General features: G+C 45.5%; 1 protein-coding gene across 1 annotated transcript in view; it reads left to right on the top strand.

Moving 5' to 3' along the window:
- Nucleotides 1-13,845, top strand: part of LOC140717301 (uncharacterized) — a 66,776-nt gene extending 52,931 nt beyond the window's left edge. The window contains exons 10-12 of the mRNA XM_073030755.1: nt 2,905-3,000; nt 11,601-11,647; nt 12,143-13,845. Coding sequence (XP_072886856.1) covers nt 2,905-3,000; nt 11,601-11,647; nt 12,143-12,220 — 221 coding nt within the window. The 3' untranslated portion in view covers nt 12,221-13,845. The remainder of the gene's footprint in view (nt 1-2,904; nt 3,001-11,600; nt 11,648-12,142) is intronic.
- The last annotated feature ends 10,394 nt before the right edge of the window (nt 13,846-24,239 follow it).

Here is a 24,239-nt window from a genome sequence, read left to right as displayed (position 1 = left end):
AAGATGGCCTGGCTTACCCAACAGGGACAAGGACAGGAGAGGACAGATCCAACCGCAGGGTAACGGCAAAGACAGCCTGACTTACCCCACAGAGGCGAGGACAGGATATGACAAGACAAACCCCACAGAGGCGAGGACAGGATAATGACAGGACAAACCAGCAACCAGACTCAAACCCAGGGCTGCTTATATTCCCGGCCCCAAGATGAGAATCAGGTGCCTGTGATTAAGCCCAAATGAAACAAGGGACAGTCGGAAGACCCAGAGTCTTGCGTCCACAGACCAGACCGTGTACCGGAATGCGGACTTCACAGACCGGACCACAACAGCTGCAGTCCTCAGCCCCACAGTCTACAGCTGGGGACTGGGAGACCTGCTGGAGGTTTGACCCAATATAGACACTGTAGGTTATACAGGGAGTGTCCGGACTTCCAGAAGCTGCTTGATAAACTCCCAAAGGTGAACCTGATGGAACTGAAAGCATACGACTGACCAGAGTGGAGAATTGATGGTGGTGAATCTGTTGTGACTGCAACTTTTTATCAGGTTGGGTCCAGTGATGGGATTTTAAACAGTAACAAACAAGTTTCCAATGATATTGTAACAGGGCAGCAATAAATCACAGAAAGTTGGTACAAATGGGGAAGAATTATGTCAATGCATTTTAATGCAGGTGAATACAAAGTCTTTTATTGGATTTAAAAAGGACAGAACAGATTAGTTTCTAAATGGTGATCCATTAACCCTGTGTGGTCTGTGTTCATCAGACAATAATGTGTCATGGACACGTACAGATTGTCAGCAATGCAGCCAGTTAGTCCTGACGAAGGGTCTCGGCCCGAAACGTTGACAGCGCTTCTCTCTATAGATGTTGCCTGGCCTGCTGTGTTCCACCAGCATTTTGTGTGTGTTGCAGTCAGTGGAATGTGGGTCTTTAGACCCAGAGTACCGGAGTACAGGGGAATAGGAGTTGTGCTACAGACATCAAAGCTCTGGTGAAACCACGTCTGCAGATCTGGGCCCCACGTCACAGGAAGGATGTATTGGTCTTTGAGGGAGGACCGTGGAAATTTGCCGGAATGTTAAATTACATGCAGAGATTACAGAACCCAGGGTGCACTAGACAGTTAAGGAGTGAAATAATTACAGTTTTCAGGAAGTGAACAGTGACTGACAGGTTGATTAGAAACTGTTTCTGCTGGTCAAGGTGTTCAGGATTTGGAAACTTCAGTACACCCAACCAGCCCAACAACAACCATTTCTGGTGTTGTTTTGTTCCCCTTCACCCAGCTCCTTCAGTTGACTCTGCTGATCTCCATTTCAGTGAGGTGTGGATTTCCCAGAGCTTCATCTGGACCCTGGGATTCCAGTCCCAGTCCCCACCCCACAAATATCAGTCACTTTATCCATGTGAAGTTGTCTCACAGGTCCCCCTTGGTCCTTTTGAACAGCTCAGGCTCTCAATCACCTGCTCCTGTTCCAGGTCTGTGATCATGTGCTGACCACGAGAGCCTTCTGAGTGTGTGTCACTGTCCAGCTATCACCAGTAAATGGAGAGTCAGTCTCACCAATCACCATCTCCGTGACTTGTAAATGCCTGTCACTGGGTTACAGCTCAATAATGGCCAGATAGTAATGATATCAGGTATCAGGTGAAGACAGGGAGGCAGTTTATTGTCACTGGGTCAGTATCCTGGAGTCCATACCAGTGTCACCATGAGAACAGCAGAGGTTCCCGAGGGAGACTCACCCTCACCATCTGAGGACAAGCAGATGTGGATCTGGTCTGACAGATCGAGAGAATATGGCCGGTATAAGAGGGTGGAGACAGAAGGTGCAGATCAAACTCTGACAGGAGATGGGTGGATCCAGGTGAGGAGGGATAATGGTCAGATATAGGAGGGGAGAGTGGGGTTCACACCAGAACGGGAAGGTGATGGATGGTGATGACAAAGGCTGAAGGTGATTGAATCTGATCGGAGGGAAAAGTGGAACATGGAATCAATGGAATGAGTGGGGGAGGGCAGATGGAGAAGAGTGGGAGAGGGGAACCAGTCGGGGTGGGGGTGTGTGTGTGTGTGTGTGTGTGTGTGTGTGTGTGTGTGTGTGTGTGTGTGTGTGTGTGTGTGTGTGTGTGTGTGTGTGTGTGTGTGTGTGTGTGTGTGTGTGATGATAGATGGATGAGTGGGAGAGGGGAACCAGTTGGGGTGGTGTGTGTGTGATGGGAGGGTGTACAGGGTGGAGAAGGGGAAAGAGTTACCTGACTGATGGAGAATGAGGAGAGAGGGAAGGACTATCAGTGTTGGAGGAGAGAGAGGGTAGTGTTAGTATTTGCCTTTTGCAGTGTAATTAGTGCTGACTGTGTAGCTGTTATGGACGACATAACCTTGGATCTTGGTGTGTGGGGAATTTTACAGGTTTCACATGTTTACCTCTTTCAAGGAATTAGTTTAGTGTTTGCATTTAATAAATTAAATACATTTAAATGAACAAGAGAAAATCTGCAGATGCTGGAAATCCAAGCAACACACACAAAATGCTAGAGGAACTCAGCAGGCCAGGCAGCATCTATGGAAAAGAGTACAGTCGACGTTTCTGGCTGACACCCTTCAGCAGCCTTTTCGATTTGATTGTTTGTCTGTCTTTGTTTGTGTGTAGTTATTCATTGTTTCTATTGTATTTCTCTGTTCTACTGTGAATTCCTGCAAGAAAGTGAATCTTAAGTTGGTAAACAGTGACATAGATGCACTTTGATAATAAATTTACTTGTCGTATGATTAACTTGTTGCTTTGTCTCATAAATGCCATTGGACATATGACTGTGTTAAATGTACGTTTAAACTGGGAGTGGGTGTGGAGAATCAGTGTGAATTTACTCAGTGGGTTCATTTCTGTCCATTTCAGATCAAAGCTGCAAGACCAACATTCCAATCTGGATCATATTGACTGTATCAGGGGTCATATTTGTGACAGCATTATCCAGATTCTTTCCAGTTTGCAGTAAGTATCAAAATCAAAGCTATTTCTAAAGAACTCAATCTCTGTGAAAACCTTCCCCTGGTCTCACCATCACTTTAGCTTCTAAAGGGAGCAGTTGAGGGGAATTCTCCAGCACATTATCAAATCTGTCCTAGCTGGCTGCTGTCAGTCGGGAACAGTTCTGGCTCAGATTTTGCTGGATTCTGATGGGAGGTTCTGCACAGAGGTGCTGGGATCTCTGAGTAGGTGAGCTGATGGGGTTTGGGACTCCTGCTGGATTGTGGAAGTCCAGAACTTTTGATTTGAGTTGGAGTGATTTCCAGCTGTGCCTGCATGGAAATTATTGGAGAGAATTCAAGTCATGGGAGTTGTGTATGATTGGAGAGATCAGGATCTGATTATGGATGGTTAGTAAGGCCCAGAGTCAGGAAAACCGTATCTCTGTAATTTGAGGATATGGCAAAATAGATTGCTGGAGGTAATGTGAAAGATATACTCCATGTGGAGTTTAGTAAGTCATTTGACACGGTCCCACATGACAGACTGATCCAGAAGCCTAACACACCCGGGATCCAAGGTGACAGAAGGCAGAGGTCGTGTTGGAAGAATGTTTCTTTTCTGATTTGAAGTCTGCACCTAATTGTGTACAGTAGTGAATGGTTGTAGGGCTTCTGCATTTTGTGATATATATTAATGACTTAGTTGTGAGTGTAGGAGGTATGATCAGTAAGTTTACAGATGAATGAGAATTGGTGTTGTGGATGGTGAGGAAAGTTATCCAAGTCTGCAATAGGATATGGAGCAGATGGAAAGTTGGGTAGAGGATTATCACTTTGTGATATTGACTTAGTTGTGAGTGTAGGAAGTATGATCAGTAAGTTTACAGATGACATGGCAATTGGGGGTGTTGTGGATGGGGAGGAAAGTTATCCAAGTCTGCAATAGGGTCAGATGGAAAATTGGGGAAGTTAATTCTGACAAGTACAAGGTCATGCATTTTGTCGAGTTGAAATAGGACTCGGACATCTGCAGTACGGGGTAGAAATGTTGAACAGAGAGACTGAGGATCCCAAGTTCACAGCAAGACACACAAAATACTGGAGGAGATCAGCAGGTCAGGCAGCAACTATGAAAATTGATAAACAGTCGATGTCTCAGGCTGAGACATTTAATCAGGACTGGAAAGAAGGGGGAAGAAGCCAGAAAAAGGATAACGGCAAGGGAAAGGAGAACAAGCTCGAAGGTGATATATGAAGCCAGGTGGGTGCAGGAGGGGGATGAAGGAAGATGCTGGGAGCTGCTAGATAAAAAGGGCAAAGGGAAGAAGGAAGATGATTGGAGAAGAGAGTGGAATATGGCAGAAACAGAGAAAACATACAGCACAATACAGGCCCTTTGGCCCACAAAGCTGTGCCGAACATGTCCTTAGAACTACGTAGGGTTACCCATAGCCCTTTATTTTTCTGAGCTCCATGTATCCAACCAGGAGTCTCTTAAAAGACCCTATCGTATCCACCTCCACCCCTGCTGCCGGCAGCCTATTCCACGCACTCACCACTCTCTGTGTAAAAAAAAAACAACTTACCCCTGACATCTCCTCTATACCTTCTGCCAAAAACCTTAAAACTATGCCCTCTTGTGCAGCCATTTCAGCCCTGGGGAAGAAGCCGCTGACTACCCACTTGATCAGTGCCTCTCATTATCTTGTATAAGTGTGAGGTTATCCACTTTGGGAGTAAGAACAGGAAGGCAGATTATTATCTGAACGGTGTAGAGTTAGGTAAGGGAGAAATACAAAGAGATCTCGGAGTCCTTGTTCATCAGTCACTGAAGGTGAATGAGCAAGTGCAGCAGGCAGTGAAGAAGGCTAATGGAATGTTGGCCTTTATTACAAAGGGAATTGAGTACAAGAGCAAGGAAATACTCTTGCATTTGTACAGAGCCCTGGTGAGACCACACCTGGAGTATTGTGTACAGTTTTGGTCTCCAGGGTTAAGGAAGGACATCCTGGCCGTAGAGGAAGTGCAGCGTAGATTCACGAGGTTAATTCCTGGGATGTCTGGACTGTCTTACGCAGAGAGGTTAGAGGAACTGGGCTTGTACACGCTGGAATTAAGGAGATTGAGAGGGGATCTGATTGAAACATATAAGATTATTAAGGGATTGGACAAGATAGAGGCAGGAAATATGTTCCAGATGCTGGGAGAGTCCAGTACCAGAGGGCATGGTTTGAGAATAAGGGGTAGGTCATTTAGGACAGAGTTAAGGAAAAACTTCTTCTCCCAGAGAGTTGTGGGGGTCTGGAATGCACTGCCTCGGAAGGTAGTGGAGGCCAATTCTCTGGATGCTTTCAAGAAGGAGCTAGATAGGTATCTTATGGATAGGGGAATCAAGGGATATGGGGACAAGGCAGGATCCGGGTATTGATAGTAGTTGATCAGCCATGATCTCAAAATGGTGGTGCAGGCTCGAAGGGCCGGATGGTCTACTTCTGCACCTATTGTCTATTGTCTATTGTCTATCAGGTCACCTCTCATCCTCTGTCGCTCTAACGAGTAAAGGCTGAGTTCACTCAATCTATTCTCATAAGGCATGCTCCCCAATCCAAGCAATATCCTTGTCAGTCTCCTCTGCACCATTTCTGTGGTTTCCACATCCTTCCTGTAGTGAGGTGACCAGATCTGAACACAGTACTCCAAGTGGGGTCTGACCAGGGTCCTGCAACATTACCTCTCGGCTCTTAAAATCAATTCCACAATTGATGAAGGCCAATGCACCATTTGTATTCTTAACCACAGAGTCAACCTGCATAGCAGCTTTGAGTGTCCTATGGACTCGGAACCCAAGGTCTCTCTGATTCTTCACACTGTCAAGAGTCTTGTCATTAATACTATACTCTGCCATCATATTTGACCTACCACAATGAACCACCTCACACTTAACTGGGTTGAACTCCAACTCCAGAAAGGGAAAGAAGAGGGGATTTGGGCAGCTGAGGAGGGGGTCACAGTGTCAAATAGAAGAAGGAAGTGGAGGGAGAAAAATTACTGGAAGTTGGAGAAATCAATATTCATGTCATCAAGTTGGAGGCTATCCAGATGGAATAAGAGGTGTTGCTCCTCCAACCTGAGAGTTGCTTCATCATGGCAGTAGAGGAGACCATGGACTGACAAGTCAGAAGGGAGACTGGAATTGAATGGTTGGTCACCGGGATGGTGGATGGTGCAGAGAATGATGTGCTGGATGCAGAGACCCGTGGGTGGTAGGTGAAGACAAGAGGAACTCGGTCAGTGTTAAGGATACAGAGTCATGTGGGTGGGAGGTGAAGACAAGAGGAACTCGGTCAGTGTTAAGGATAAGGATACAGAGTCCCGTGGGTGGGAGGTGAAGACAAGAGGAACTCGGTCAGTGATAAGGATACAGAATCCCGAGGGTGGGAGGTGAAGAGAAGAGGAACTCGGTCAGTGTTAAGGATACAGAGTCCCGCGGGTGGGAGGTGAAGACAAGAGGAACTCGGTCAGTGTTAAGGATACAGAGTCCCGCGGGTGGGAGGTGAAGACAAGAGGAACTCGGTCAGTGTTAAGGATACAGAGTCCCGTGGGTGGGAGGTGAAGACAAGAGGAACTCGGTCAGTGTTGAGGATACAGAGTCCCATGGGTGGGAGGTGAAGACAAGAGGAACTCGGTCAGTGTTGAGGATACAGAGTCCCGTGGGTGGGAGGTGAAGACAAGAAGAACTCGGTCAGTGTGAACGATACATAGTCCCGTGGGTGGTAGGTGAAGACAAGAGGAACTCGGTCAGTGTTAAGGATACAGAGTCCCGTGGGTGGGAGGTGAAGACAAGAGGAACTCCGTCAGTGTGAACGATACATAGTCCCGCGGGTGGTAGGTGAAGACAAGAGGAACTCGGTCAGTGTTAAGGATACAGAGTTCCGGGAGTGGGAGGTGAGGACAAGAGGAACTCGGTCAGTGTTAAGGATACACACACACCCTGCTCATGGACTGTTTGTCCAACTCCCATCAGAGAGGAGGCTGCTTAGCATTCACAGCAAAACACACAAAATGCTGGAGGAACTCAGCAGGTCAGGCAGCAACTATGGAAATGAATGAACAGTTGACGTTTCGGGTTGAGAGCCTTCTTCTGGGTTGAGAAGAAAGGGAAAGATGCCAGAATAACAAAGTGGGGGGAGGAGGAGGGGACGGAGGCTGGCTCGAAGATGATAATTGAAGCTGGGTCAGTGAGAACGATAAAGGATGAGAGAAGAAGGAATCTTATAGCAGAGGAAAGTGGACCAGAGGAGAAAGGGAAGGAGGAGAGGACCCAGGGAGAAGTGATCGGCAGGTGAGTAGGTAAAAAGCCAGAGTGAAGAAGGGAGGGGAGGGAAAAATTACCAGAAGAAGAAATTGATATTCATGCCATAAGGTTAGAGGCTACCCAGATATAAATTCGTCCCTCCCCACTAATCCCCTTCCCAGCACTTAACCCTGTAAGCAGCCTAAGTGCTTCACCTGCCCATTCACCTCCTCCCTCACCTCCATTCCTTCCAGTGAGGCAATACTACACCTGCCCATTCACCTCCTCCCTCACCTCCATTCCTTCCAGTGAGGCAACACTACACCTGCCCATTCACCTCCTCCCTCAGCCCGATTCCCTCCAGTTAGGCAACACTACACCTGTCCATTCACCTCCTCCCTCAGCTCCATTCCTTCCAGTGAGGCAACACTACACCTGCCCATTCACCTCCTCCCTCACCTCCATTCCTTCCAGTGAGGCAACACTACACCTGCCCATTCACCTCCTCCCTCACCTCCATTCCTTCCAGTGAGGCAACACTACACCTGCTCATTCACATCCTCCCTCACCTCCATTCCTTCCAGTGAGGCAACACTACAGCTGCCCATTCACCTCCCCCTCACCTCCATTCCCTCCAGTGAGGCAACACTACAGCTGCCCATTCACCTCCCCCTCACCTCCATTCCCTCCAGTGAGGCAACACTACACCTGCCCATTCACCTCCTCCCTCACCTCCATTCCTTCCAGTGAGGCAACACTACACCTGCCCATTCACCTCCTCCCTCACCTCCATTCCTTCCAGTGAGGCAACACTACACCTGCCCGTTCACCTCCTCCCTCACCTCCATTCCTTCCAGTGAGGCAACACTACACCTGCCCATTCACCTCCTCCCTCACCTCCATTCCTTCCAGTGAGGCAACACAACACCTGCCCATTCACCTCCTCCCTCACCTCCATTCCTTCCAGTGAGGCAACACTACACCTGCCCATTCACCTCCTCCCTCACCTCCATTCCTTCCAGTGAGGCAACACTACACCTGCCCATTCACCTCCTCCCTCACCTCCATTCCCTCCAGTGAGGCAACACTACACCTGCCCATTCACCTCCTCACCTCCATTCCTTCCGGTGAGGCAACACTACAGCTGTCAATCTGCTGGGGTTGATTCTTGTGCCCTGTGCCCCCGATGAAGTCTCCTCTACATCAGTGAGACGGTTGTAAATTGGGGGATCCCTTTGTTGAGCAACTCTGCTCCATCCACCTAAAGCGGAAATTCCCAGTGGCCAAACATTTTAATTCTCATTCCCATTTCCAATCCGACGTGTCAGTCCATGGTCTCCTCTTGTGCCAAGGTGAGGCCACCCTCAGGGTGGAGGAGCTGGGTAGCCTCCAAACTGATGGAAGGAATATCAATTTCCCCTCTGGTAATTTTTTCCCTCTCCGTCCTCTTTTTCTACTCCCCCATTTCCCCTCCTCCTTCCCTTTCTCCTGTGGTCCATTCTCCACTCCTATCTGATTACTTCTTCTCCAGCCCTTTACCTTTCCTACCCACCTGGCTTCACCTATCAACTTCCAGCTTGCCTCCTTCCCCTCCCCCCACCTTTTTACTCTGGCATCTTCCCCCTTCTTTCTCAGTCCTGAAGGAGGCTCCAAGCACGAAACATCGACTGTTTATTCATTTCCAAAGATGCTGCCTGACCCACTGAGTTCCTCCAGCATTGTGTGTGTGTTGCTTTGGACTTTCAGCATCCACAGACTCTCTCGTGTTTACGTAGCATCCACGCCAGGACCACCAGACTCAAAAACAGTTACTTTCCCCAAGCAGTGAGGCTGATCAACACCTTCACCTGCTAACTCCACCACTACTTTATTATTTCCCATCACTGACAATGTGTACAGCCCCGTGTCACTTTATGGACATGCCATCAAACTATGTATATAAGCTGTCTTCTGTATTTATATATATATATTGTGATTTTTATTATTAATCATGTGTTCTTCATCTTCTGTATTTTTTGGTGCAGCATTGGATCCAGAGTAACAATTATTTTGTTCTCCTTCCACTTGTGAATATGAAATGACATTGAGCAATCTCTCATCTTTGAAAAGTTTCCTGAGTAGAGAGACCTAGACAGAGGGTGCAGTACCGGACCTCCTCTTGGAGAATGAGGCAGGGAAAGTAACTGAGGGGGCAGTCAGGGGGCACTTTGGCACTGGTAACCACAGTTCTTTTAGTTTTAAGATACTGATGTTAAAGCAAGCATAGGTCCCCAAGTTAGGGTCCAAGACTCAGCTGGGCTGATTTTGTGGGAATTAGGCAGGATCAAGCAGGGGATTGAATTGGATTATGTGCGTTTCTATCATCAGACTGTATGGGAGGCTGGAGAATAAATTGTGGAGGCCGTTGAAGAGATATTTGCTTCATTTTTAGCCACTGGTGAAATTCCCAAAGACTGGAAAGTGGCTACTGTCATCCCATTGTTTAAGAAGAGTAGCAAGGAGAAGCCAGCAAATTACTTGAAGTAACTAAAAATGTAGATGAGAGTCGGGCAGTGGATGTTGTCGACTTTGACCTTTGCAAAGTGTTCAAGGTGCCACATGGCAGTTTAGCTCCCGTGGAATCCAGGGAGAGCAATTTGGTTGAATACAAAATGATTTTTTAAGTAGGAATCAGAGGGTGTTTAAAAGTTGTTTCTCAGAATGGGGACCAGTGATTAGTGGTGTCCTCTATGGGTCAGTGTTGGGACCCTTGTTATTTGTTATTTATAGAATGATTTTGATGTGAAAACACAAGGCTTGGTCAGCAAATATCTAGATGACATAAAATGAGATGATGATGATAGTGAAGAAGGTATTCGTAGATCACACAGTGATCCTGATCACTTACAAAAATGGGCCAAGAAGTGGCAAATAGATTTCAATGCAGATAAATATAAGGTATTGGATGTATTTTGGAAAATCAAACCAGTGTGGGACTGGTACTCTGAATGATCGGGCACCAGGGAGTATAATGTAACAGAGAGACCTCGGAGTACAAGTACATCGTTCATTGAAAGTGGTGTCACAGGTAGACAGGGTGGTGAAAAGGGCATTTAGCATGCTGACCATCTTCAGTCAGGACATTGAGTAGAGGAGTTGGGACATTATGCTGCAGTTGTATAAGTCATTGGTAAGGCCACACTTGAAGTACTGTGTACAGTTTTGTTCAGCCTGTTACAGGAAAGATGTAATTAAACTAAGACAAATGCAGAAAAGAATTACGAGGATATTGCCAAGACTAGAGTTATAGAGAGAGGTTGGCCAGACGAAGTCTTTACGTATTGGAATATGGGGGAATGAGGCCTTGCAGAAATGTTTAAAATAATGAGAAACATGGATAAGGTGGATGGAATCAGCCTTCCCCAGGGAGGGGAGCCCAAAACTAGGGGGCAGAGATTTAGGGTGAGAAAGGAAAGATTTAACAGGGATCTGAGGAGTAACTTTTTCACACAGAGGTTGGTGAGTAGATGGAATGAACTGCCAGAGGAAGTGGTTATGGGAAGTACAACCTTTCCATGTGGGAAATACTTGGATCGGTACATTCAGGGACAATGCTTGGAGGGATATGGGACAAATACAGTAAATTGTTACGAGCTGGGAGAACAATGTGGTCAGCATGGACTGGTTGGGCTGAAGGGCCTGTACCCTTGCTGTATTCTCTATGATTCTACATTGCAACTTTACAAAGTGGATAGGCCACACTGGGAGTACTGTGTGTAGTTCTGGTCACAACACTACAGGGAGGATGTGGTTGCACTGGAGAGAGTGCAGAGGAGATTCACCAGGATGTTGCTGGATTGGAGGAGTTTGGTTCTGGGGAGAGATTGCCTCGGCTGGGCTTGGTTTCCCTGGAGTGAAGGCAGCTGAGGAGTGACCTTTATAAGTACACAAGGTTGTGAAAGGCATAGATGGGGTAGAGAGTGAAAATCATTTCCCGTGGTATGGCAAGGGTATCAAAAACAACTTTTGAGTTTAAGCCAAGAGGAAGGAATTTTGAAGGAGATGTGTGGGATTTTTAAACAGAGAATGATTGACATCTGAAACACACTGACAGAGGAGGCATTTATATATAAAGGGTTTAGAAAGGTATGGACCTCGTGGAGAAATGGGATTGGAGTTAGTGGGCAAAATACACAGCATGATGAGATGGGCCAAAGGGCCTGTTTCTGTGCTGTACAAATCTGTGACTCAGCTGTGAATAAATGGTAGGTTAAACTAGCAAAAAAATAATCTTCAACAATGTATATCATTCATCTAGAATTTATAAAGGATTATTTCTTTCATTACAGGTAAAAACGAAGGAACTAATGAGAACAACCGTGCCGAAATAGAACAGGTATTTTGTTCATATAAATTCCTGCAGTTTTCTTGTGATTGATCAGTTTGTAAATTCACTGTTATTTCTCCCTCTCTCAATTCACACATGTATAAACTCATTGGAATCTTCCTGCTGTATTTATAACGCCACTCTCTCTCATTTATTGACACATGGGTCAGTGGGAATCATGACCTCTGTTACTGTCGATAATATCTGGTTAAATTTAATTTAATGGACAGTATCCCTTAGTGTTTCATGACATTCTTGTTTGGACATGATTATAGATATTTACCATTTCTCCCAGTCTGTGTCTGGTTCTGTAGAAAGTGGTTGTCTCTGTCTGACCCCTTTGTAACATCAGTTATGTCCAATTAGTCACCTCTGCCTCTCCCTCGTCCCACTCCCCTCCCCTGTCCTGTCCCACTCCCCTCCCCCACTCTGCCTGATCTTTATCTCAGTGAACAAAGTGAAGATTTGTCATCATGTATAACAAACACATTCTGTCCATTTTAGGATCATGGAGAAAAGCAGGAATTACAAACTCTCAGCCCAGGTCACGAAGCTGAAGCTGAAAATCATCCGGTCAGTTAGAAGGGACACGACAGCCTTCAGTTCCAGAGGTTACTGTGAGGGCAGGTTCTGTGTCCCTCCTGTAGACTGGAGCCTGGAAAATCCTTCCCTCCAACAGTGGGGAACATGGTGCTCTGCAGCTGTAACTTGTCTCACCCTGAGTGAGAACAACACTGCACTCATTTCAGCTCTCAGCTTCCGGTGAGAAATTCAATCCTTGATAATCCGGCAAAATTCTCACTGGCACCGGAATCATTTTAAGGAACGATGAAAGAGGAGCCCAGAGGGGCTCGGCCCACAAGACCTTATGGGTTTGTCTCTGATTTAGATCTCTGGAAGGTGCAATAACTACATAATATGTGCTTCAGAAGACAGTCCTGACTGCAATCTGGGACATCAAATGCAGGCTCCCACACACAGCTGAACTGCTTTGCCTGATGAAGACAACCACAATCAGGTTTATTGTCACTGTGTTATGAGATGAAATTTGTTGTTTTGTGACAAGATCACTGCCTGTCAGATTCCTCACCTCGGGATCATTCATTGCTGATCTCTACCACATCTCACACTTTACTCCTTGCTGCTGCCTGGCTGGAGCCCTGGAGGGTCACCAAGGCCCCCTTGTACAACAAGCACCTCTTGTGGTTAATGTTCCCCACCAGAATGACAAGGTCTCTCTGAGTCCCTCTCCTTTCCCATCATTTCCAATCTGTTTGTGAAGCAGCAACACTTCCTATTGCTTGTATTTGTTTGTGCCATCAAGGCTGACTTCCCCTGTCGTAGCAGAGAGGTGAAGTGCTGGCAGCTGAGAGAGATCAAACTGAACATCCCGATGTCACCATTTTCACTCTCGGCCATGGCATTGCTCTTCCATCACGTTACAGGAGTTACCCTTTGTACCCTCGCAGGAGTCAGTTGGAACTGGAGTTCCTCTGTTCACCTGTTTACTGGAATCTGTGCAATGAAATCACCCGGCTACAGTTTCAGGACAATAATCCCCATTCATACACGGAGCGTTAACCCTGAGTATAATAATGAGGCCGGCATCATCCAACTCGGAGTGACACATCAGTGATGAGCATTTTCTTCATCAATCTACAAACATCCAACTATTACTCCTGGGCCATCCTGAGAAGGGCCACAGAGTCCAACAGCACAGAAACAGGCCCTTCGGCCCACCAAGTCTATGCTGATCTTGTTGCCCATCTACATCAAATTTGTCATTTTCCTGTCCAGATTGTCTGCTGTTAGTCAAACTGAGGACAGTGTGTAGACTCCACCCCACCTTTGTGTTGTTGTATCAGACTAAACCAGTGAATCCAAGCCCAGAAATCCTTTCCATTTTGTACAAGTATTAAAACTGCTCTGGCTGTTGCACTAATGCTGTCATCAGAAATCCCATAAAGATTGTGATTTTCCCCAGTACCAATACCAGGTACAGCAATTCCTCACAAAGTTTTCTGCTCATTTCTGTACAGTGAGCAGTGAAACTGCAATAAAACTCCATGAGTTTGAATGTTGTATTGGAGGGTCATTTTGGGATAATTTAATCCTACATTGTATGTACATGTGTACATTTATATTTAAAACATGTTGCCTGATGCCTCTTTATGACCATTACTGATTAAATAAACCACTTCTGTTTTGCTGTTGGTTATAATTCTTTAATGGGATCAGCCTAATTATGGGATAATTTACAATGTCCGATTAACCTCCCACCTTTGGACTGTGGGAGGACAGTGGAGCATCCGCGGAAACCCACACAGTCACAAGGAGTGTGTACGAACTCCTTACAGACAGTGGTGGGAATTGAACCTGGGTTGCTGGTACCATAAAGCGTTGTGCTGACCAATACGCTACCATGCTACAGAAAATGCTGGAAACACTCAGATGTTCAGGCAGCATCTGTGGAAAGAGAAACAGAATTAATGTTTCAGATTGAGGATGTCAGAACTGGGAAAGATTGAAAACTGGTTGGTTTTAAATTACAAGGAGGATGGAGGGGTCAGTAAAACAAAGGGTCAGAGTTCACATGGGGTACATTGTAGATGAGGTCACTGGGTTTGTAATGAATGAAGTTATTAGGTAGGTGGAACATGAACAAAGGAACATAAAAGTTTAGAGTGAGGGAGAGGAGCACACACGAAGGGATGTAAAAGTTGTGAAATGCAGAGCTGTAGGAAATGCCCAGCAGGCCTGTTAATGGAGAGAGAAAAACTGAGTCAATGTTACAAATGGATGAGCTGCAGCAGAACTGACGGTTCTGAGAGAATTAGAGACAACAGGCTGTCTGATGTTGAATATCGAGTCTGGGAGGCTGCAGTGCGGTCAGGAGGAAGATTTTCATTTACAGTTGAGTCAAAGTGAATTGAACCCACTGACTGGAACCACACTTTACACAAAGGGAGGTGGGTGTGGTTGTTGGAGTTTAATCATCCCAGTCCCTGAACATTGCTCTCATTTGCAGGGACCAATAAAACATCATATTACAAATATCCCGGAAAATATTCACATTATTCTCATGGGGCTGAACTGAGGCCACTTTGAACAGAAATCTGCATACCTGCCCAGTGGGACACAGGAAAATAAAACAACAAGTCTAACAGGTCAAACTATAACTACAGCTTGTTGTATTCCGGCCCATGTCTGTGCAACAAAGAGCACAATACAGGCCCTTCGGCCCACAAAGTTGTGCCCAGCATGTTCCTTCCTGAGAAATTACTAGGCTTACCCATAGCCCAATATTTTTTTAAGCTCCATGTACCTATCCAAAAGTCTCTGAATAGACCCTATCGTATCCACCTCCACCACCATTGCTGGCAGCCCATTCCACGCACTCACCACCCTTTAAGTAAAAAACTTACCCCTGACATCTCCTCTGTACCTACTCCCCAGCACTTTAAACCTGTGTCCTCTTGTGGCAACCATTTCAGCCCTGGCAAAAAGCCTCTGACTATCCACACAACCAATGACTCTCATCTTATACACCTCTATCAGGTCACCTCTCATCCTCTGTCACTCCAAGGAGAAAAGGCTGAGTTCACTCAGCCTATTCTCATCAAGCATGCTCCCCAATCCAGGCAACATCCTTGTAAATCTCCTCTGCACCCTTTCTATTGCTTCCACATCCTTCCTGTAGTGAGGTGACCAGAACTGAGCACAGTACTCCAAATGGGGTCTGACCAGAGTCTTATATAACTGCAACATTAACTCTTGGCTCCTAAATTCAATTCCACAATTGATGAAGGCCAATACACCATAAGCTTTCTTAACCACAGTGAACCTGCGCAGCTGCTTTGAGCGTCCTATGGACTCGGGCCCCAAGATCCCTCTGATCCTCCATGCTGCCAAGAATCTTACCATAAATACTATTTTCTGCCATCCATATTTGATCTACCGAACTTATTTGGGTTGAACTCCATCTGCCACTTTTCAGCCCAGTTTTGCACCTTATCAATGACCTGCTGTAACCTCTGACAGGCCTCCACACTATCCACAACACCTCCGACCTTTGTGTCACCAGCAAACTTACTAACCTATCCATTCACATCCTCATCCGGGTCATTTATACAAAAAAAAAAATCACGAAGAGTAAGGGTCCCAGAACAGATCCCAGAGGAAAAACACTGGTCACTGACCTCCTTGCAGAATATGACCCATCTACAACCACTCTGCCTTCTGTGGGCAAACCAGTTCTTGATCCACAAAGCAATGTCCCCTCAGATCCCATGCCTCCTTATTTCTCAATAAGCCTTGCATGAGACACCTTACCAAACACCTTGCTGAAATCCATATGCACAACATCGACTGCTCTTCCTTCAATGTGTTTAGTCACATCCTCAAAATTCAATCAGGTTTGTAAGGGACAACCTGCCCTTGACAAAGCTATGCTGACTATTCCTAATCATATTACACCTCTCCAAATGTTCATAAATACTGACTCTCAGGGTCTTCTCCATCAACTTACCAACCACTGAAGTAAGACTCACTGGTCTATAATTTCCTGGGCTATCTCTGCTCCCTTTCTTGAATAAAGGAAAGGAACAACATCTGCAACACTCCAATCCTCCAGAACTTCTCTCGTCCCCACTGATAATGCAAAGATCATATCCAGAGGCTCAGCAATCTCTTCCCTCACCTCCCACAGTAGCCTGGGAAGGCTCATCCTCTCATCCGGTCCTGGCGACTTAGCCAACTTGATGCTTTCCAAAAGCTCCAGCACATCCTCTTTCTTAATATCTACATGCTCAAGCTTTTCAGTCTGCTGTAAGTCATCACTACAATCACCAAGATCCTTTTCCATAGCGAATACTGCAATAAAGTATTCATTAAGTACCTCCGTTATTTCCTCTGGCTCCATACACACTTTCCCACTGTCACACTTGATAGGTCCAATTCTTTCACATCTAATCCTCTTGCACTTCACATACTTGTAGAATGCCTTGGGGTTTTCCTTAATCCTGCCCGCCACGGCCTTCTCATGGCCCCTTCTGGCTCTCCTAATTTCCTTCTTAAACTCCTTCCTATTAGCCTTATAATCTTCTAGATCTCTAACATTATCTAGCTCTCTGAAACTTTTGTAAGCTTTTCTTTTCTTCTTGACTAGATTTATTACTGCCTTTGTGCACCATGGTTCCTGTACCCTACCATAACTTCCCTGTTTCATTGGAATGTAGCTAAGCAGAACTCCACACAAATGTGCCCTGAATATTTGCCACATTTCTTCTGTACCTTTCCCTCAGAACATCTGTTTCCAATTTAAGCTTCCAATTTCCTGCCTGATCACCTCATAAAGCCCTTACTCCAATGAAACACTTTTCTAACTTGTCTGTTCCTATCTCTCTCCAATGCTATTGTAAAGGAGATAGAATTATGATCACTATCTCCAAAATTCTCTCCCACTGAGAGACCTGACCAGGTCCATTTCCCAATACCAAATCAAGTACAGCCTCTCCTCTTGTAGGTTAGTTAAAGTCCTCAGGCTGATGTTTATGCCACCATAAGCCGGTCCCCTATTCTTGGCGGCTCAGAATGAGCGTAGCCGCACTGCTGAGGTGACACACCAGCAGCGAGTAGATGTAAGCCGGAGTTTTTATGCTGCTGGTTGGAATGAGGATCAGGTGCCCTGATCAAAGAGCCCAGTGGAACATGGGGAAAAGGAAATTAACTGAAATGAGGAGTCAACGGACTGGACCGTGGCAGTAGGCGTGTCAGGGAAATTATCTGGGATAATCCATCCGTTCAGTGAACCAGATCCGTAACTCCCGCGTGTTCAGCACTTGGGTTCTGTTTGGAAATTGGGTTTGTGTCAATAACATAACCACAGGAAAGTTTTCCAAATAGGCTCCATGGGCCGATCGGCCTCCTGCGCTGTCTGATTCGAATCAGAATCGCTGTTGGCTGAATCAGAACTGTCCGGGTAATCCCGGGGCAGGAATGCAGCCGGTTCTCCCCGGGATGGACCCGCACCTGTTCCACAACATCCCAACCCTGGCGCTGTCCACCAGTCAGTGTTGACGAGAAGGGTCAGAATTATCGTGCAGGTTGGTCCTACCGGGGGACAGGTGAGTTGTTAATAGTGAATACCATGGACTGGGACTAGTGTTGGGAGAACAGCTTAGAGGCCTGGAGAACAGAACGATCCCACATTAAACCCAGCGGGTCCGAGAACATTACAGCGCAGTGGTGAAATGTGTGAAACATGGACAGAATTATTTACACTCGAGTTGGTTAATCTCTGCAGCCCAAACAATGCTCGTGTTTATTGTTTAAATGTCGCCACTTTATATTACAACAATTCCCATCTCCACCTTCAGCCGCTCTAACACTGAGGGTGCATCAGGACAGAGTGAATGGAACCGCCGGCCAGTCCGTGCTCCTGCCCGTCTCTTACACAGTCCCGGACCCACACGGGTATCTGCGGATCACAGGGACCAGAGGCGGGAACGCTAGTGTATGTGTGGAATATACCTGCTTCTCGGGGCAAGAATGTCACCTCAATGACGGTAGATCGCTCATCACTGTCTCCGAACCGTATAAACACCGGGCGCTGCTTTTCCCGGAGAACGCTTCACTGTTACTGAGAGACCTGCAGATCAACGACAGTGGGATTTATGAATTATCCATCAGCGACTCTACGGGGACGGAGAAGGGAAGCTCGGTGTTAACAGTGCGATCTGATGGAACAACTTCCCAGGGTAAGATCGTTCGATCATTATGTGCCGTGCTGTATGACGTGGGCGATCACGATTTCTCCATGACCATGATTGTTCTTGGCAAATTCTTCAACAGAAGGGGTTTGCCATTGCCATTTTCTGGACAGATGGGATCTTTCTGCACAATCTTACTCAGGGTAAGATTGAGTTTTAAAAACAAAATGTTGGAAACGCTTGGCAGGTTAGGCAGCATCAGTGGAAATAGAAACAGACGATGTTTCTGGTCAAAGACCCTTCGCCAGAAGTCAATATTAAGCGCAGAGGAGGCGAGGGTGGGTTGGATGGGACAAAGGCCGTTCTAGAGTTCCAACAGACCGCTCTCAGAGAAAGAAATGGACACGGATGCACTGGCTGCAGATGAGGAGTTCAGCAGCTTATTGGGCTAAATTATTAAATTAATATGATGGAAAAAGATGGGGGTAAGGTCAGAAGCTGAGGACCGATCGCTCGGGAAAGGAGAGGGGAAGATTAGTCTCGAATCTAGACTATAGATGGTGAGAATGCGGCGGAGGGAGGGGGTTTGGGGGGAGTTGGGACTTGTCAGTGTGGAAAGTGAAGAGGCAATGGAAACCCAGGAGCGGCTTTGTTGAGGTTTACAGTCGTTCACTTCAGAAAGCAAGCGACACGTTGTCTGTGTCAGCACCGAATGTTACAGAGGATAAAGTGGAATTGTGGATCACGACAGCGCTGAGACAGGTTGTTGTAGAGAGAGGTCAGGGTCTGCATATCTGAGCGGAGTTAGCATGGATCACAGCATAGGACAGGAATACTGCAAGGAGAATGTTCCAAGTAAATTTGTTATCAAAGGACGTGTTGTTACCAGATACTACCCCGAGATTCGCTTCCTTACAGATATCAGAACAAAGAAATACAATAGAATCAATGATAAACTGCACACAAAGACAAGCAACTGATTGCAGAAGAAGGAAAACTGTGTAGATAACAAAAAATATATAAATAAATAGATAATGAACAAACAAAAATACTGAGACCATGAGTTGTACAGTCTTTGAAAGTAGTCCATAGGTCGCTGGGATCACCCCGTGATCCGGGGTGGTTCTGAAAAGTAAAGGGTGGAAATTCAGTTGGAATTCACGTGGGGTCAGTTAGAGCTAAACGCATTTGCAAAGAGAAGAGACGTAACTGGGTGAAGACACGTGGTTTTGGTCAAAGACAAGAAGGGAAAGACCAATCACTGAGGGTGGACACAGTGAAACCCATCGGAGAGTGAAGGGGAACATCTTCAATTCGACATTGCTGGAAGAAAAGTGACAGTGAATTCAACAGTGAATTTAAAATAAACTGCTAATACTGGACGTCCAGACAAAGAGAAGAGACTCTAGAAACTCCAAAAATGTCAGACAGCGTCTGTGGAAGTAGGGGCGGTGTTGATATTTCAGGTTGAAGACACTTCAGCAAAACTAAGAGAGAAAATACATTAGAACATTAGAAAGCTTTTCACTTTTGCTGAGCAGAGTTTAATAAGTGTTTATGTTTGTTTGTAAAACCTGACGCAATTTTATATTCATTGTTGCCAGCCACATAACCGCAAGAACAGGCCATTCGGCCCAACAAAGCTTGCCAGATTCCTCTTCACACGGTGTGTTGAAACAACTATTGAGTTAATAACATTCAGTAAATCTGGAAATTCAGAGCAACACAGACAAAATGTAGAGGAGCTCAGTAGGTCAGGCAGCATTTATGCAGACGAAAGATCAGCCGATGTTCCGGGACAAGACTGTTCTTCGGGACTCGTTATTCCTCTCCTTAGGTGCAACCGGGCAAGCTGAATTACTCCAGCATTTTATATATGTCACGTTGGTATTAAGTTGGAGAGAGAGTGGAGGGGAGATGGACAGGACAGATGAAATACTGTATCTCTGATAGAGTGAGGCTAGGGTGGTCGTGGTGAAAACCCTCTGTAAGTGGAGTCACAGACACCCAGGAAAATTGCAACAAAAACTTTTTGAGATGGGAACAGTTGACGACTGAGAGTAAAAAAAAATAAAGAAGTAATGAAAAGTAGCGTAGTTCATGTCCAGCAGCCCAGACTATGCTGACGAAGTGAGAAACTCTGAGCGAATATTGAGGCGAATGATTTACCACCACTCTACCCAGTTCCGGGTGAGTTTTGTTTGGTTGCTGAGAAACTTTCAGCGCAGAAAGCATGGACAGGAACTGGCGGCAGCGTGAGCATTCATTGGGGGGATTATTGTTTAAAATTTTGCTGAGCCATTCGTTTCCAGTTCCAACGCTTGCTATTCCATAAGACCATAAGATATAGGAGCAGAATTAGGCCATTTGGCCCACAAAGGGCTGTGAAGTTCAACTTGGGAATGTTGCGTCAGCCAATCAGGATGGTGGAATTGGGAGAAGGTTCTAGAGAAAGTTGAGCACAGATAGAAATATGACAGATACTGGTGGGGTTCCTGCACTTTTTGGCGGGGCCTAGGACAGGAGGGAAAATAGCTGAGGATGTTGTCCCTGGTGCACAACGTGGATTGTGCAGATAAAAAACTCCAAGGAGGAAGGGCCAATAGGGAGCCCATCTGTTCGAGATGGATGTCAAGGGACGTTGGTGATGTAGTGTGTGCTTTCACGCAGACCAAGGGTCCAGGGCATGAATTAAAGACAACTTCAAGATGAGCTGTAATTGGACTAGGTTAACTGTAATAGGGCCTTTTATTTAATTTTTTTCTTTTTCTTTTTCCTACTATCTATTCGATAAAGCTGAAATTACCCTTTATAAACGTATGCTATGTACGATCTGTTATTTCTTGCCAATGGAAAATTGTGTGTGAGCAGTATTTACACAGTATTCACTCAGATCAGGGTTTGGGTGATCAAAAGGTCCCAACCTCCCAGTTTGGTGGGACCCAAGTCATACTGACCCTAGACTTACAGAGTTCGAGAAAGGTGGTTTTCTCACCGCAGAGTCCAGGGGCTTTTAGTGTGGGGCTAATGAGGCATGTTTCTAGAGTCACCCGGTAAAGAAGGGTTTCATATACTGTACATAAAACTTGACCTTCATAGCTGCCTGTTCCAAAGAATTCCAGAGATTCACCACTCTCTGGCTGAAGAAGTTCCTCCTCATCTCCATTTACAAAGGATGCCCCTCTATTCTGAGTCTGTACCCTCTGGTCTTAAATTTCCCCACCACAGGAAACAGCCTCTCCACATCCACTCTATCAAGTCATTATACCATTCGATAGGTTTCAATGAGGTCACCCCTCATTATTCTGAATTCCAGTGAATACAGGCCCAGAGCCATTAAATATTCTTTATATCACAAGCCATTCAATCTTGGAATAATTTTTGTGATCCTCCTTGGAACCCTCTCTGGTTTCAGCACATCCCTCAGTAGTTTCAACATAACATCTTTGCTTTTATAATCTAGTCCTCTTGAAATGAATGCTAACATTGCATTTGCCTTCCTCATCACAGACTCAACTTGCAAGTTGCCCTTCAGGGAATCATGGACAAGGACTCCCAAGTCCCTTTACTCCTCATTTATTTGTATTTTCTCTCCATGTAGAAAATAGTCAACTTATTCATTTCTTCTACCAAAGTGCATGACCATACACTTTCCCACACTGTATTCCATTTGCCATTTCTTTGCCCATTCTCCTAATCTAAGTACTTCCGTAGCCTCTCTACTTCTTCAAAACTTCCTGCCCCTCCACCTATCTTTGTATTCTCAGCAAACTTTTGTAAAAAAGCCATCAATTCCATCATTCAAATCAATAGCATATCATAAGAAGAATTGGTCCCAACACAGAGCCCTGTGGAACACCACTGATCACAGGCAGCCAACCAGAAAGGGCCCCTTTAATTCAAACACTTTGCCTCCTGCCAATCAGCCACTGCATTATCCATGCTAGAATCCTTCCTTTAATACCATGGGCTTGTACCTTTTTAAGCAGCCTCATGCGTGGTACCTTGTCAAAGTCTTCTGAAAATGCAAGTACACAGCTTTAGCCAATTCTCCTTTGTCTATCCTGCTTGTTATTCCTTCAAAGAGTTCCAACCGATTTGTTGGCAAAATTTTCCCCTGAGGAAGCAATGCTGACTATGTTCTATTTTATTGTCTGTTTGCAGGTACCCTCAGACCTCATCTTTAATAATCATCTTCAACACCTTCCCAACCACTGAAGTAGTCTAATTAGACTATATTTTCCTTTTCTTGAAGTGTGGAGTGACTTTCGCAATTTTCTGGCCATCCGGAATGATTCCAGAACCTACTGATTCTTGACAGATCATTACCAGTGCCTCCACGATCTCCTCAGCCACCTCTTTTAGAACTCCGGGGTGCACACCATATGGTCCAGGTGATCTATCTACTTTCAGTCCTTTCAGTATTCCAAGAACCTTCTCTCTAGTAATGGTAACTTCACACACTTCATGACCCCTGACACCTGGAACTTCCACCACACTGCGAGTGAAGATTGATGCAAAATACTTATTCAGTTTGTCCGCCAATTCCTTGTCCCACATTACTACCTCTCCAGCATCATTTTCCAGTGGTCTGATATCCACTCTCGCATCTCTTTTACACTTCATGTGTCTGTAGAAACTTTTGGTATCCTCTTTAATATTATTGGCTAGCTTCCTTTCATATTCCACTTTTACCTTCTTAATGACTTTTTAGTTTTCTTCTGTTGGTTTTTAAAAACTTGCCAATACCATAACTTCCTACTAATTTTTGCTCTATTATATGCCCTCTCTTTGGCTTTTATGTTGGTTTTAACTTCTCTTGTTTGACACAGTTGTGACAGCTTTCCTTCCGAGTACTTCTTCCTTTTTGGGATGACTATTTTCTGTGCCTTCCAAATTGCTTCCAGAGATTCCAGGCATTCCTGCTCTGCAGTTATCCCTACCGGTGTTCTTTTCTAATCAATTCTGGTCAACTCCTCTCTCATGCCTCTGTAATTCCATTTATTCCACTGTAATGCTGATAATACTGATACATCTGACTTTAGCTCCTCCTTCTCATTCAGTGATATTATTTTCATTCATTTTTCATTACGTGTGTGTTGTACAATGAGGGTGATCATGGTATTTCCATGACTATGATGTTCTCGGCAATTTTTTCTACGTAAGTGCTTTATTATTGCCTTCTTCTGAGCAGTGTCTTTACAACACAGGTGCCCCCAGCCATTATCAATACACTTCAGAGATTGTCTGCTTGGCGTCAGTGGTCGAATAACCAGGATTTCTGATTTGCACCAGCTGCTCGTACGACTACCCACCACCTATTCCCATGGTTTCACCTGACCCTGACCGGGGGTTAAGCACCGTTCCAGTAAATCCCTCACCATCCCGCCCAAAGCCAGGACATCTATCCAGATTGAGCTGTCCATGACTAGATACAACAATACAGTTGGAGCCAGAAAGCGTGGATAAAGATTCACACCAATTTCCTTAGTAATGTGCTTTAGTTTTCACTTGTAAACCGCAGGTTTGTGTCTGATTTGACCTAATTTCAAATAATACCGAGGCAGCCAACAGAGAAGAAGTCATCACCCTGACACAGTGACGTCAAGAAAACAAGCTTTCCCTCAAGGTCACAAAAACAAAGAAGCTGGTTGTGGACTACAGGAGGAATGGAGACAGGCTCACCCCTATAGACATCAATGGATCTGGGGGTTGGGAGGGTGAACAGCTTTAAGACCCTCAGCATACACACCAGCGAGGATCTCACGTGGTCTGTATATACCAGCTGTGTGGCGAAACAAACACAACAGATGGTTGAAGAAGTTTGGTATGGGCCCCCAAATCCTAAAGACTTTCTACAGGGGCACAATTGAGAGCATCCTGACAGGCTC

This window comes from Hemitrygon akajei, chromosome 2 (genome assembly GCF_048418815.1).
Source record: "Hemitrygon akajei chromosome 2, sHemAka1.3, whole genome shotgun sequence".
NCBI classification, from domain to species: Eukaryota; Metazoa; Chordata; class Chondrichthyes; order Myliobatiformes; family Dasyatidae; genus Hemitrygon; species Hemitrygon akajei.
Note: the sequence above shows the minus strand (reverse complement) of the source record. Positions and strands in the feature narration are given on the sequence as shown.